General features: G+C 43.6%; 1 protein-coding gene across 1 annotated transcript; it reads left to right on the plus strand.

Annotated features, from left to right (window-relative positions):
- Positions 1–549: 549 nt before the first annotated feature.
- Positions 550–5305, plus strand: LOC141985403 (killer cell lectin-like receptor subfamily G member 1). The gene is made up of 5 exons (XM_074949521.1): positions 550–643; positions 1049–1147; positions 2603–2754; positions 3279–3382; positions 5194–5305. The coding sequence occupies exons 1-5, from the start codon at positions 550–552 to the stop codon at positions 5303–5305; spliced, it is 561 nt and encodes a 186-aa protein (XP_074805622.1).
- The last annotated feature ends 9513 nt before the right edge of the window (positions 5306–14818 follow it).

Consider the following 14818-nt stretch of genomic DNA (forward strand, 5'->3'; position numbering starts at 1 on the left):
AACATAGTGAGAGACAGTCCCAGCTCTGAAAAGTTTGCAATCTAAACCACTGTATAAAATATTAAAGGGGGTTTAGGTTGTTCCATTTTAACATCAGTTTCTGTGAGGCTCAGAGGTAGCCAAAATATATTTTAATTGTTCATGTTTAAATAGAGGGCAGATAACAGGAAAAAAAAGATAAGATGCCTGTGCTGCACTGATGTCCTACATTACGCCATTTCCTCTCGCATTTCTGTTCCTCCTGATACAGATTATTGTAATGTAGTTATTTAAACCAATCATTGCAATGTCTTGAGATTTCTTACCTGTTGTGATTTATGTCTCATAGATCCATTAGTTGTTCATTAAATGTCATCTCAAAGAAGAGCTCTGTGTAGCTCGAAAGCTTGTGTCTCGCACCAATGGGAGTTGGTCCAGTCAAAGATATTACCTCACCCACCTTGTTTCTCTGATATCCTGGAACAGAAGCATCTGCAACTACACTGCATATTATCCACCATCATCCACTAAAGCAGAGTCTACGGTTTCCACACTTACAGTCCTCCAGGAATGAGTGAGCAGGAAGTGACTTACACGGAACTGAAACTTCACGCTCCTTCTGAGCAGCAGAGGAGTCAAAGACCTAGGAACTCTGGGAGCAAAGGTATTGTATGTTAACATGCTGCTAGCATATTTTCTGTTTAATGTCTATAGTCAGACCTCTACTCCTCCACCCCTGGAAACTGACATTCGACTTTTTTGAATTATAAAGTAAGAATGTTCCTCTGTTATGCTACCCAGTGCCATGCCACTTAGAAGATAAAACATCTAGGAGCAAATAAGGATGACAGTCACTGAGGTTTGAAAATAGGACTCTCAGCTCTGGCAGTCATGAAATGTACCCAACTGCTCAAGCAACATGCAAGGACAGTTAGATTGGAGCTGGCTTTCAGACCTGATCTGGTGCGTAGGTTTGGGGTCCAGGTGCTGCCCAAACTATAGTCAGACCCCAGATTCTCAGGACAGGGACTCACTCTGACCATCTTTATGTTCATTCTCTTCCTGTCAGACCCATCAGTTCCAGCTCCTCCCTGGCGGATCATTGCAGTGATTCTGGGGATCCTCTGCTTGGTATCACTGGGAGCAGCAGTGGCCTTGGCTACCAAAGGTAAGTATTTTCAGGAAAGACACCAAGGGCCAAAATCTGATATTAATGTCATTGGTCTAAATACAGACTGACACCACTGAAAATAAGGGGGTTATTCTAGATTTACAGTTGTGACTCAGAGCAGTATCTGGCCCTAGGGATCTGCTCTGAACCATGAGAAATAATTTCACATAACCATTCTCCTTATCTCTTTTCCTGAAATGTCTGAATGCACATTTTGTCGTAGTTTTCCCTGGCCCAGGAAGGAGTGCACAAGGGAGGGGCAGAGCATATCAGATGGGGAATGTACAAACAGCTGCTCCCATTGCCTGTGAAAGCTCCCAGTCAGGGTGGCTGCAAGTCTGGACATTGACACAAGCTGCCTTTGCTGGGTTGGGTGCCCATCCATTTGCACGTCATGTCCAGAGTGGGATTTGAACGCTGTCTGGAATAAGGTGAAATAGGGAAAAGGCCCAGAAGTGGCCAGTGAGACAGAAGCAAGCCCAGGTTGAGCTTTGCTGTGATTTATGAAGATCAACAGGAGCAGCAGCAACAGTTCCAGGAGCATCTACTTCAAAGTCACAGAAGAGGTTAACTAGGCTGCACCGACCAGTCTGCCAGTAGATCCTTGCACTTCCTTTCCCCAAATGGGATTGGAAGATTATCCACCTGGTTACTTTTGAGCTGGTGGTTACTGTAGCCCAGTGAGAAGGAATCCTGAGATATTAGATTGGTTCCTTTTTTGATAGGAGAGAAGCAAACTGTGCAGTGGGCCTAGGATGTTACTGCAGATGAAAGGCTGAACAGGCTGCTATTGTGGAGAGATGGGGGTCACTGCAGAAAAGTATTGGTAGAGATTGTGGAATGAGCCACACTCCTTGGGAGCGGAGCCACATGCCTTTGTCCAGCAAGTATTAGATTGGTACAAGGCTGAGACTCAGACGGCTGTGGAATCAAATTAGTGTACTGGTACTGGAGCAGATTTTAAAAGTTTCCCAGTGAAGGTGGAGATGTGGATGCACTGGCACCAGCTGTCCACATTGCCCAAGGCTGTACAGCAAATGGGAGACTTCCTGGCAGTAGAGCTGACCCATAAACCAGCATGATTTTGGCTGCACCCTAGCACTGAAAGGCAGTTGGATGGGTCATAGATGGACCACTGAAGAGAAGAAAGAGCATACATTGGATTAGAAGGAAATGAACAAGCATCCTCTCCCAGAATCCTGAGGGGACCACCAGCCTCTCCTGACACTTGTTCCAGTGTGGAGGATGGGAGCATTTTAAATAGTTCTTTAGGGAATATGACTGCAGAGAGATAAGTGGTCTTACAGAGGCCACAAGATTCCTTGGTGTTCGAAGAACTAGCCATGTTACAGTGAGTGAGGGAACATTCTCTTTATTTAATCTACAGCACACTTTGCAACCCTCTAGGATGAAAAAAGTAAAGTATAAGATACATTTATGATCCCTTTACAGGTCACTTCTCTCCAGGCTGCCCTGATCAGTGGGTGGCTTACAGACACAGCTGTTACTTTTTCTCCAGGACAAAAAAGGATTGGCATTCAAGCCAGGAATCCTGTTCTGCAAAGGGATCACATCTACTGGTGATCAGTGACGCCCAGGAGATGGTAAATGCCTGTGCACTTTGATTTGTGACCTGACAGTGCAGCAATACCGTTGGCAGTTGTGAAGATTCTGAGCCCTTTATGGTTATGGGAAAATGGACATCTGTCCTGGAGATCTATAGGATTATGGGAAAATCTATATCTGGCACAGTAGTGGTTATCCCCTTTCACTTGTAACATTGACAGATGTGTAAAGAACAACAACAGGGTGCTGGGAAACACCTGTGATCCTCATGCATCCTGCAGATGTGAGGACTTCTCTTACTTCCACCACAAGAGGGGTTACAACCTGTCTCCAAATTCCCAGTTCTTCACTGGTCTATCCCACAAACCCCAGAATTCACTGGACTATCAAAGAGGCTGAAATTATCTGTCTCACAGGGTTCATCCAAATAGAAGGGATGTTTGAAAATGTACTATTTCTCTCCTTGGCATTAGATTGCTCTGTTTGCCCATCAGAATTTGAATCTTCAGGCTGCTCCTGTTTAGATTCCTTGTCTCTTCTGTCCCTCTGAAAACTATTCTAGGACCTGTTTGCGGTGTTCCACACAGAAGCCCACTGGATTGGATTGAGGAACAGCACTGGCTCTGGGTGGGCCTGGGAAGATGGCTCAGGAGTCAGTGATATGAAGTCAGTTTGGTATTAGTTATTAATATTGGCGATGGTGGTGGGGATTTTGTGGTTTAAAAAATGGGTTAAGTCTTGAGTTCCTTAGTGTTTAGTGTTGTATTAATTTAGATAGAATATATATGCCAAACATGTTACCAAAACCAAATCACTAACCAACTTTAAACAGTGTTGAACAAGATTGGGTCTTTGGTGTACAAAGACCTGATCCTGCTTACTATCATGGTAAATACACCATTAAAAATCCTTTAAACCTTTTATTAAAGACACAAAAAAGAAGAAAAAACATAAAGCATTTGAAATGTAAAGTATTAAGTATGGCTTTTATTTTTAACAACATGCCTTCTTCCCTTTCCCTTTAGCTGGAGAGAGTTTAGAAGGAGACCTCTCCTTGTCTGACAGTCTTAGAGGGTATCAAAGATTATAGTAACTGGCCTTTTGGGGAAAAGAAAAGAAATTAGTTGAGATTGCTGCTGCTGTTAAAGTTCAATCCCGTTTCATCCCAGGTGCTTTTTGGGATTCAGCTGGAGCTCGTAGGGGTGGCGATGACATCTGGAGCCCTCTCTCTGGCCCTTTTTGGTCCGGACATTTCTCAGGATCAATATCATCAAGGCCTGGGGTCCCAGAAAACTGTGGAGGTGGCAGCCAGGATGGTGAAGCTTGCTCTAGCAGCCACCATCTTTTCTCCCCAAAGTCTTTCTTTTTTTCTTTAAGGAACCACAAAGGGAATGGAGGGTGCAATTATCCCATCCCCACATTATTTAGTTCACCAGTTAGACCTAGTTTCTGATACACCAATTTTGGTTTATTAATTTCTGGTTGCACATATTCTGTTTTCATCAAGCATGATTTCAGCTTAGTCTTTGAAGCATATTAGTAGGCCTTTTTGTTGACACTAATTCAGTCTTTCTATCTCCCTTTCTATCACACCTTTCCCCTTCAACATTTGTTACAAAACATTATTGTCACATCTCATAAATACATTTCCAGAAATACATTTCACATATTTTTACAGTTGAGCTCCCAGTTAGGGTAAATTTGTAGGGCCAGTTTTCAAAACAATAATCAGTCCTCATACACACAATGGTCCCATTAAAATCACAGAAAAGTTAGCCAGAATAAAGACAGGGTTAAAAAGTGATTAAGGACTCCAGGATTTTGACCAATGGTTTTAATGATGATGATGATGATAATGATAACACTTCTCTAGCATGTTCCTTTTGAAGATATCCAAACACTTTACAAACATTAGTTAATGAAGCTGCAAATCACCTTGTTGGTAGGTTAGTATTATTATGAATTTTATTGGTGGGAAATTGATGGACTTGCAAGATAAATGACTTGCCTAAATTCACACAGTCGGTGGAGTCACAGTTCAGGTCTCAGGATCCCAGCACACTGCATTGACCACTACACCATGAACCCTTTAGTTCTGCCTCTGTTTATGCTGGCTTTACCCACTTTATTTTCTCGAGTACTGAGATAATCTCCCCCTGAGGAGGTGGCCTCCAGTATTGCCACTTTTATACCAGTCTCCTAAACTGGCTGTCTGTGAAAACCAAGTAAATATACACTGCCAAATTTGACATGATAATCTGTGTCTAAGGCAAGGTGTTACAGTGTTAATGGAGTCAGTGGAAGTTTACACTATTTATCCATTGTCTGACTGTCCACTTCAGATTCAGTCACCCCTGCCACATGCCATGGAGCTGCTTCTCTGTTACCACTGAGTTTTTCTTCCTCCTATTTTGGCAGAGAATCTCTTGCTAATTCTCATGTGTGTGGTCTGTGTGTTCTATGCATTTATTTTTCAGGGTAATCTCTAACAGCCCTGTGCAGCGCTGTGTCGTCCTGTTGAATGGTTCTCTCCGGGCTTCCAGCTGTGAAATTCCCTCACCATGGATATGTGAGAAAGACCTGAAGTAATCTCCTGCTACACTTTCCTAGAAAATGTCCATTGTTCATGCTTGCAGGATCCTGATCACCCAGCAAGGACACCGCTAAAGCTTCTTCACAGTTAGAAAAAATCTGCTGGTATTTCATAGGGGTTATTAGCCGGGATTGCCATGATTCCAGAAATCATATAGGTATCTGAATGGAATTGTACCTGAGCCCCTAGGAAGAGCAGCATTGTTTTGGTGTACAAGAAGACAAATTCCTCATAAATGAAAATGTTGCTGATGTTTGTATTCCTGCTCTTTAACATGATTGTATTGTAAGACTACTGGAAACAGAAAAAAAGTAAAAGGTGATTTTACGATATTTTTTACTTTATTACATTTCATTCAATCACAGAAAAAATATTCGGATATGAGAATAAGAATGGTCAGACTAAAAATACCTGTTGGGGAAAATAGTTTAAAGATGTTCTTTAAAGGTATGGTGAGGCCACATCTGGAGTATTGCGCCCACTTTTGGGGCCCCCACTACAGAAAGGATGTGGACAAATTGGAGAGAGTCCAGCAGAGGGCAATGGAAATGTTTAGGGGGCTGGGGCACAAGATGTATGAGGAGAGGCTAAGGGAACTGGGCTTAGTTAGTATGCAGAGGAGAAGAGTGAGGGGGGATTTGATAGCAGCCATCAGCTACCTGAAGGGGGGTTCCAAAGAGGATGGAGCTCAGCTGTTCTCAGTGGTGGCAGATGACAGAACAAGGAGCAATGGTCTCAAGTGGCAGTGGGGGAGGTCTAGGTTGGATATTAAGAAAAACTATTTCACTAGGAGGGTGGTGAAGCACTGGAATGGGTTACCTAGGGAGGTGGTGGAATCTCCATCCTTAGAGGTTTTTAAGGCCCAGCTTGATAAAGCATTGGCTGGGATGATTTAGTTGGGGTTGGTCCTGCTTTGAGCAGGGGGTTGGACTAGATGACCTCCTGAGGTCTCTTCCAACCCTAATCTTCTATGATTCTATGTTAAGTACAGTGATCACACTTTAAAAGAGTCTTCCATTTGGAAATATGGTCACTCAAACCAGTAGCATATTTAAAAATAGAAGAAACTTTTCATGTGGATCCACTCTACATACAACATGGGAGATGCACACGTACAAAATGGGAAATGACTGCCTAGGGACTGTCACCTGATGTGCTGAGACTACCTCTGAGCCCATTTTGCTGCCCTTTTGGGACTCCAGAACCCTGTCTTGTTGAGCCAGACACTCAAGCCTGCTGCAACATAGACCCAGGGTCTGAACTATGCCCCCAAAGCTGCAGACTAAAATGAAAACATCTCAGCAAGTGCTCCTGTGTCCAGCACCCAGACATCCAGCTCCCAATGGGATCCAGACCCCAAATAAATCCGTTTAACTCTGTATAAAGCTTATACAGGGTGTGACAGGGCAAGGCCAGATGGCTATAGAAAAGTAGTGGGAGATAGATATTAGCTCCAGGCTAAACAAATTCCTGGTACCAGAATAAGTGAAATGGCAGCTGCTCCAGGTCAATTAAGACACCTGGGGCCAATTAAGAACTTTCCAGAAGGCAGGGAGAATGCTAGGTTGATTGGGAAACCTGAAGCCCATCAGGGGCTGGCTGAAACTGGTTAAAAGCCTCCCAGTTAGTCAGGTGGGTGTGCATGTCAGGAGCTGTGGGAGGAAGTTGCGCTGTTGGAGAGACTGAGTAGTACACACCATATCAGGCACAAGGAAGGAGGCCATGAGGTAAGGGTGAAGTGGAGCTTGAGGAAGTGAGGGCTGCTGTGGGGGAAGTAGCCCAGGGAATTGTACATGTCATGTTTCTAAAAGGTCAGCTACCATAGCTGATACTATTAGGGTCCCTGGGCTGGAGCCCAGAGTAGAGGGTGGGCCCGGGCTCCCTCCCCGCCCCCTTTGCCCCCTGATTAATCACTGAGACTGGGAGACAACAGAGACTGTGCAAGGAAGGATAACTTCTCCTCACCTCCCTCACTGGCTTATGATGAAAATGGCTCAGTAGACTGTGACCCTTGTCTCTGGAGGGTCACAGTGAGCCTCTGAGGTTAGCGAAATCTCCCAGGAAACATGGGACCCACGGAGGCAAGGACAGAGCTTTGTCACAGGGGTAAACTCATACATTGTCCACCCTCTATAACACTGACAGAGAGATATGCACAGCTGTTTGCTCCCCCAGGTATTAATCACTTACTCTGGGTTAATTAATAAAAAAAGTGATTTTATTAAGTATAAAAAGTAGGATTTAAGTGTTTTCAAGTAATAACAGACAGAACAAAGTGTTACCAAGCAAAATAAAATAAAACACGCAAATCTAAGCCTAACACATTAAGAAACTGATTACATATAAAATATCACCCTCAGAGATGTTCCAATAAGCTTCTTTCACAGACTACAGAGTAGCAGCCGTGTTAGTCTATATTTGCAAAAAGAAAAGGAGTACTAGTGGCACCTTAGAGACTAACCAATTTATTTGAGCATAAGCTTTCGTGAGCTACAGCTCACTTCATCGGATGCATTCGATGGAGTGAGCTGTAGCTCATGAAAGCTTATGCTCAAATAAATTGGTTCATCTCTAAGGTGCCACTAGTACTCCTTTTCTTTTCACAGACTAGACTCCTTCCTAGTCTGGGCCCAATCCTTTCCCCTGGTACAGTTCTTGTTAGCTCCAGCTCAGGTGGTAACTAGGGGATTTCTCATAACTGGAACTTCTTTGTTCTGTTCGACCCCCTTATATATCTTAGGCACAAGGCGGGAATTCTTTGTCCCAATCTGGGTTAGCACCCCTCCTTCTAATTGGAAAAGCACCAGGTTAAAGATGGATTCCAGTTCAGGTGACATGATCACATGTCACTGTAAGACTTCATTACCGATTTGCCAGCACACCGGTATACAGGAAGACTTACAAGTAAACAGAGCCATTTACAACCAATTGTCCTGGTTAATGGGAACCATCAAGATTCCAAGCCACCATTAATGGCTCACACTTTGCATAATTACAATAGGACCTCAGAGTTATATTTCCTATTCCTAGTTTCAGATACAAGAATGATACATTCATACAAATAAGACGACCATACTCAGTAGATTATAAACTTTGTAATGATACCTTACAAGAGACCTTTTGCATAAAGCATATTCCAGTTATGTCATATTTACATTCATAAGTGTATTTCTATAAAACATTATGGAGTGCAGCGTCACAGACGAGTTGTAATAGAGGTTTATAAAATAATGAATGGGACAGGGGAGGCCGTTGGCTAATGTAGTGCCCATCTTTAAAAAAGGGAAGAAGGAGGATCCTGGGAACTACAGGCCAGTCAGCCTCACCTCAGTCCCTGGAAAAATCATGGAGCAGGTCCTCAAGGAATCAATTCTGAAGCACTTAGAGGAGAGGAAAGTGATCAGGAACAGTCAGCATGGATTCACCAAGGGCAAGTGTCAAGGTTCCTCCCCCACTCTGAACTCTAGGGTACAGACGTGGGGACCTGCATGAAAACCTCCTAAGCTTACTTTTACCAGCTTAGGTTAAAACTTCCCCAAGGTACAAATTAATTTTATCCTTTGTCCTTGGAATATCCACTGCCACCACCAAACTCTAACTGGGTTTACTGAGAAATGTAGTTTGGACACGTCTTACCCCCCAAAATCCTCCCAACCCTTGCACCCCACTTCCTGGGAAAGGTTTGGTAAAAATCCTCACCAATTTGCATAGGTGACCACAGACCCAGACCCTTGGATCTGAGAACAATGAAAAAGCATTCAGTTTTCTTACAAGAAGACTTTTAATAGAAATAGAAGTAAATAGAAGTAAAGGGATCACCCCTGTAAAATCAGGATGGTAGATACCTTACAGGGTAATTAGATTCAAAACATAGAGAATCCCTCTAGGCAAAACCTTAAGTTACAAAAAAGACACACAGACAGAAATAGTCATTCTATTCAGCACAGTTCTTTTCTCAGCCATTTAAAGAAATCATAATCTAATGCATACCTAGCTCGATTACTTACTAAAAGTTCTAAGACTCCATTCCTGTTCTATCCCTGGCAAAAGCAGCATACCGACAGACACAGACCCTTTGTTTCTCTCCCTCCTCCCAGCTTTTGAAAGTATCTTGTCTCCTCATTGGTCATTTTGGTCAGGTGCCAGCGAGGTTACCTTTAGCTTCTTAACCCTTTACAGGTGAGAGGATTTTTCCTCTGGCCAGGAGGGATTTTAAAGGGGTTTACCCTTCCCTTTATATGTATGACAGCAAGTCATGCCTGACTAATCTAGTTGCATTCTATGATGAGATAACTGGTTCTGTGGATGAAGGGAAAGCAGTGGACGTGTTGTTCCTTGACTTTAGCGAAGCTTTTGACACTGTCTCCCACAGTATTCTTGCCAGCAAGTTAAAGAAGTATGGGCTGGATGAATGGACTATAAGGTGGATAGAAAGTTGGCTAGATTGCCGGGCTCAATGGGTAGTGATCAATGGCTCCATGTCTAGTTGGCAGCCGGTATCAAGTGGAGTGCCCCAAGGGTCGGTCCTGCGGCCGGTTTTGTTCAATATCTTCATAAATGATCTGGAGGATGGTGTGGATTGCACCCTCAGCAAGTTTGCAGATGACACTAAACTGGGAGGAGAGGTAGATACGCTGGAGGGTAGGGATAGGATACAGAGGGACCTAGACAAATTAGAGGATTGGGCCAAAAGAAATCTGATGAGGTTCAACAAGGACAAGTGCAGAGTCCTGTACTTAGGATGGAAGAATCCCATGCACCGCTACAGACTAGGGACCGAACGGCTCAGCAGCAGTTCTGCAGAAAAGGACCTAGGGATTACAGTGGACGAGAAACTGGATATGAGTCAACAATGTGCCCTTGTTGCCAAGAAGGCCAATGGCATTTTGGGATGTATAAGTAGGGGCATTGCCAGCAGATCAAGGGACGTGATCGTTCCCCTCTATTTGACATTGGTGAGGCCTCATCTGGAGTACTGTGTCCAGTTTTGGGCCCCACACTACAAGAAGGATGTGGAAAAATTGGAAAGAGTCCAGCGGAGGGCAACAAAAATGATTAGGGGACTGGAACACATGAGTTATGAGGAGAGGCTGAGGGAACTGGGATTGTTTAGTCTACGGAAGAGAAGAATGAGGGGGGATTTGATAGCTGCTTTCAACTACCTGAAAGGGGGTTCCAAAGAGGATGGCTCTAGACTGTTCTCACTGGTAGCAGATGACAGAACAAGGAGTAATGGTCTCAAGTTGCAGTGGGGGAGATTTAGGTTGGATATGAGGAAAACCTTTTTCACTAGGAGGGTGGTGAAACACTGGAATGCGTTACCTAGGGAGGTGGTGGAATCTCCTTCCTTAGAAGTTTTTAAGGTCAGGCTTGACAAAGCCCTGGCTGGGATGATTTAATTGGGGATCGGTCCTGCTTTGAGCAGGGGGTTGGACTAGATGACCTCCTGAGGTCCCTTCCAACCCTGATATTCTATGATTCTATGATTCATTCTGCAGCTCCTAATTACCATTTCCTTTGAAACAAAAAATTGGGGTTCACAGTGAAATTAAAAATTCAATACATTGTAAATGGATAAAATTAAATATTCCATTGACATAACATAAAATTAACACATGGAACTCAGAACTCTATGATATTCTTTGGTAATCCACTGCTGAGAAGTAAGCCCTCTAGCTCACTGAGATTAAAATAAGAATTAGACATTTATGGGCTAATTCTCCTCTCGTTTACACTGACCTCAGTGGAGTTACACCTGATTTACATCTGAGTAAGACCCTTCCAACAATGAACTGCATCTTCAGTGAAATTAGTTAGAGTTTAAATTTCCATGATCATCCATCACCATTTTTCAGGACATCAGTTTATTAACAGCGAGGGTGGTACAAGGCGGTGTCAGGGAGAAATTTCTCCATGGGATAGTAGTGCATAATAAGGTACATAGTGAGTGATACAAGACACAGTTGTAGGGTATTAAACAGGTTTATTTCAGCTGTACTGGAGGGATTAATTTACAACAAACATCCCTTGAGTCCAAGACAGAGTAGGTGCAGCCTCTTGTACTGTGTGCCTTTTAGCGTAAGGTCCTCTAGGCCGAGTTTTGATTAGGCAGGGATCCAGGCAGCGCATGCTCCTCTCTAGACAGAGGGGTCTTTCCCATACTCCAAACATGTCCCTTTAAAAGGCTTAATTCTATAAAGAGTCCCAGCTCATACCCTTCCATCCAGGACTGACAGCTCATGCACTTCATTTAGGGCAGAGCAGGTACTTTTCCTTCCCTACAAGAAGTGCAGTAACTCCTGGAGCTATGATATTATATAGCTATGTAATCATGATTTTATCTTTTCACTGTTTATAGCTCAGTACAAGCAGTAGGGATGGTGTATTTAAAGATTTACTGATGACACAGTCCAGGTGACATGTATTTCTCTGTTAATAATTCTGTGATCTACTCCTCCTTGGGGTAAAATCCATTAGAGCTAGATCAGAGATGGGTCCAATCTAAAATTCACCCCATCACGCTCACCCAGAGTCCTGCATCATATTAAGTTCTATAACAGGACAAAGTTACTGCTTCACTCCATGTCACTTTTAAGCTACGTCTGCTCCACAAGGTAGGGGTATGATTCCCCTGTTTGCATACACATACTCGCAATGGCACTCATCGACCTAGCACAAGTATACATAGCAGTATCGCTGCAGTAGCAAGAATAGCAGCAGTGGAGGGATGGCTTAGCTGTGCTGAGTACATACCCACTGGTATGTACTCGTACTGGTATTTCAGATGGATGTGTACTTGGCACGGCTCAGCCACGCCTCTGCTGCCACTCTCCATGCTACCATGGCTACACTCACACCCCAGCTCATAGTGTAGACATAGCCTTAGGCACCACGACCCTGAAACTGCCCATTGATCTGCCTCAGAGGCTGACTCTCTTCTCTTTGTTCCCATTCTCCTTGACTCTGGTGTCACATGATCTGGGCAAAGAAGTCTGAAAATGATGATGGGGTTGGTGTTGGCCCTACTGGTACGGTGATGTTTTGCTGGGGCTGCTGGCACACCTGTGCTGAGGCTGGTGATCAGACAGTCGGAGAAGTTAGAAATGAGACAATCTTGAATCTTCAGCCTATATCCCAGGGGGCAAGGAAGGATGTTTCCCTGTTGCACTTTCCTAGTGCTGTCCTGTCACTTTAAATGTCCAGAAGTCTGGGGCTTCAAGTATTTCCCTAGTGGAGACTGTTCCAAGAGACTGAGAGCCTAGGAGCACAAAGTGTAACACATTGTTTGGCCTAACTACTGTGTGTGTCATAGATACTGTTGCTTCCTAACTTCAGCATTTAAAAAGCTGTAAATTAACTTTGAATTTAACACCATGGGCCAAGTCACATCACTGTAACTCAGGAGGCAAGCCCCTTTATTCTGAGCACTTTGGCCTGGGGGAGGTCTTCTCAAATTAGCAGCCATGGAACTTCCTGTGCGGTTTCAGACAGAACATCATAAAGTAACTAAAACTTCCTCTTTTGGCTTGCATTCTCCATGTTCTGTCAGGACAGCCGGAGGGACAGATATTTACTTCCTGGATATTCATATATAGAGGATCAGATCAGACAGAACGGAAAAGTCTTTTCCAGCTCTCCTGCGTCTTCCCAAACAACTACAGGTACCAAAAAAAAAAAAAAGATATCAGGCCAAATGCGTCTGGGTTTATTGTTATTAGAATAGAACATAAATGTAGGTAACATTCACTTGTGTTTACTAATTCAAGAAATTAGTGAAAGTGTTTACCATGAAAGCTATTATATAGATGTATAACTTTGATTTTATTTTTTTCTTTTGTTATCGTTCAGTACAAGCAGTAGGGATGGTGTGTTTAAAGACTGACTGGTGAGACTGTCCAGGTGACATATAGTTCTCCGTTTATAATTCAGTGATCTACTCCTCCTTGAAGTAACATGCATTAGATATAAAGTAGAGAAAAGTCTGGTCTAAAATTCTGGATTTGTATGCCATTTCTAGTTATTTTTACTATGAAAATCAAAAGCTACAAGTTCAACATTAGACTCAAAAGGTGGTAGATGGGATATATATAGTTGAAAGCATTTGATATAGTATCTCAAGAAAACATACTTGAGAAAAGAGTTCACATTAGCTTGGCTTGAAGTGGAATCATTTGTCCTGAAAACTGTTGAAGGCTGTCACCAAAGGGGAAAGATAAAAGACAATAATATGAACTTGTGAAGGAGGTGATCAGTGGGGTATCACAAAGGACTTTGTTGGGTCTGGGTTTACCTAATGTATTTGTTCTTAATTTGTAAATAACACAATAATGAAATATTAAATCTCCGGATGTGGTAAATTTTGGCTCCACTGCAATGCACAAATGCCCCTGCCTACTCCTGTAGGCACCTAAACTCACTCAGCAATTATAGTTTTGCAATAAAAGTTTCCTAGGCACCTATATTTGTGCCTTTGGGCATGCACACTGCTGGCTCCCTGTCAGTCCCTGGGTACCTATCGCTTGCCTAAGCTCCACAGTGATTCACAAACCCGGGGGGAGACAGGCATTCATCTTCAGGACCTGATCTTCTAGGTGTGTTATGGTGTGCCTAATGCCACACAGAACAGCTGGGGTGGGGGTGGAGGGGAACGAGGATGACTTGTCATGAATTTTAACCCAGTGGTAAGAGTACTCATAGGTACTGGAACTAGGGGGTGAAGGTGCTGCCACGCCCCCGGTTTGAAGTGATTTCCATTAGGATTTACAGTTCAGTTCAATGGCTCTCAGGACGCCCACTATACAAATTGTTCCAGTATCTGAGTGTACCCACCTGGGATGGTGGAGACTCCCAGTTCAAGCCCCCACCTCCCGCCTCCATCTCAGGTAGCAAAGAGGTTTGAACTGGGACCTGCCAACTCTCAGGAGCTTGCTTTAACAATTGGACTACAGGACATTTAGATGTGGGGCTCACTCAGGCTCTCCTGTTGAAGCTGTTGCACTCTGGATGAATATTTACAGAGTCATTGGAGCCAGGGGACTGGATCCGGGAATCCCACATTTCTGAATGTTCTAACCACAAAGCTATACAATCATTCTCATGTTTGTGTTCTCCCTCTTGGTCTCTCTATTTCTCTGGCCCAAATGAGCCTTTAAGAGACAGAGAAAAAGAGAGAGAACAGAGTCATGATGGCTCTATATCCTGGTGGTTAGAGCATTCAGAGACATGGGCAACCTACTGCAATGCTCATTATTTATCCAGAGTGAAACAGCTTCAAGAGGAAGAAGATGGAAGAAGCCCCGCATCAGACTATGCCATCGCCCAGTGGTTAGAGCACTCCTCTGAGTGACAGGATTTGAACAGGGATCTTCCCCTTGTGCTCATGTATGGTTATGAGGGAAGTCCTAATCCCCCTGCCTTCTTGCTAAAGTGGCATAAGGCACCAAACTCTGAGAGGTTGGGGCTTAGCACACGCTCCTCTTATCAGCATCTCCCATTGGCTAACTGAGGCA

This window comes from Natator depressus, chromosome 1, assembly GCF_965152275.1.
Source record: "Natator depressus isolate rNatDep1 chromosome 1, rNatDep2.hap1, whole genome shotgun sequence".
NCBI classification, from domain to species: Eukaryota; Metazoa; Chordata; order Testudines; family Cheloniidae; genus Natator; species Natator depressus.

What these genes read in the sequence shown, in the direction of transcription:
- LOC141985403 (XM_074949521.1), top strand. Translation starts at nt 550, where the DNA reads ATGAGTGAGCAGGAAGTGACTTACACGGAACTGAAACTTCACGCTCCT. An exon ending in TCAGTGACGCCCAGGAGATG is followed by an intron (nt 2,755 to 3,278) that starts GTAAATGCCTGT and finishes AAACTATTCTAG; the next exon opens with GACCTGTTTGCGGTGTTCCA. An exon ending in TCAGGAGTCAGTGATATGAA is followed by an intron (nt 3,383 to 5,193) that starts GTCAGTTTGGTA and finishes TTTATTTTTCAG; the next exon opens with GGTAATCTCTAACAGCCCTG.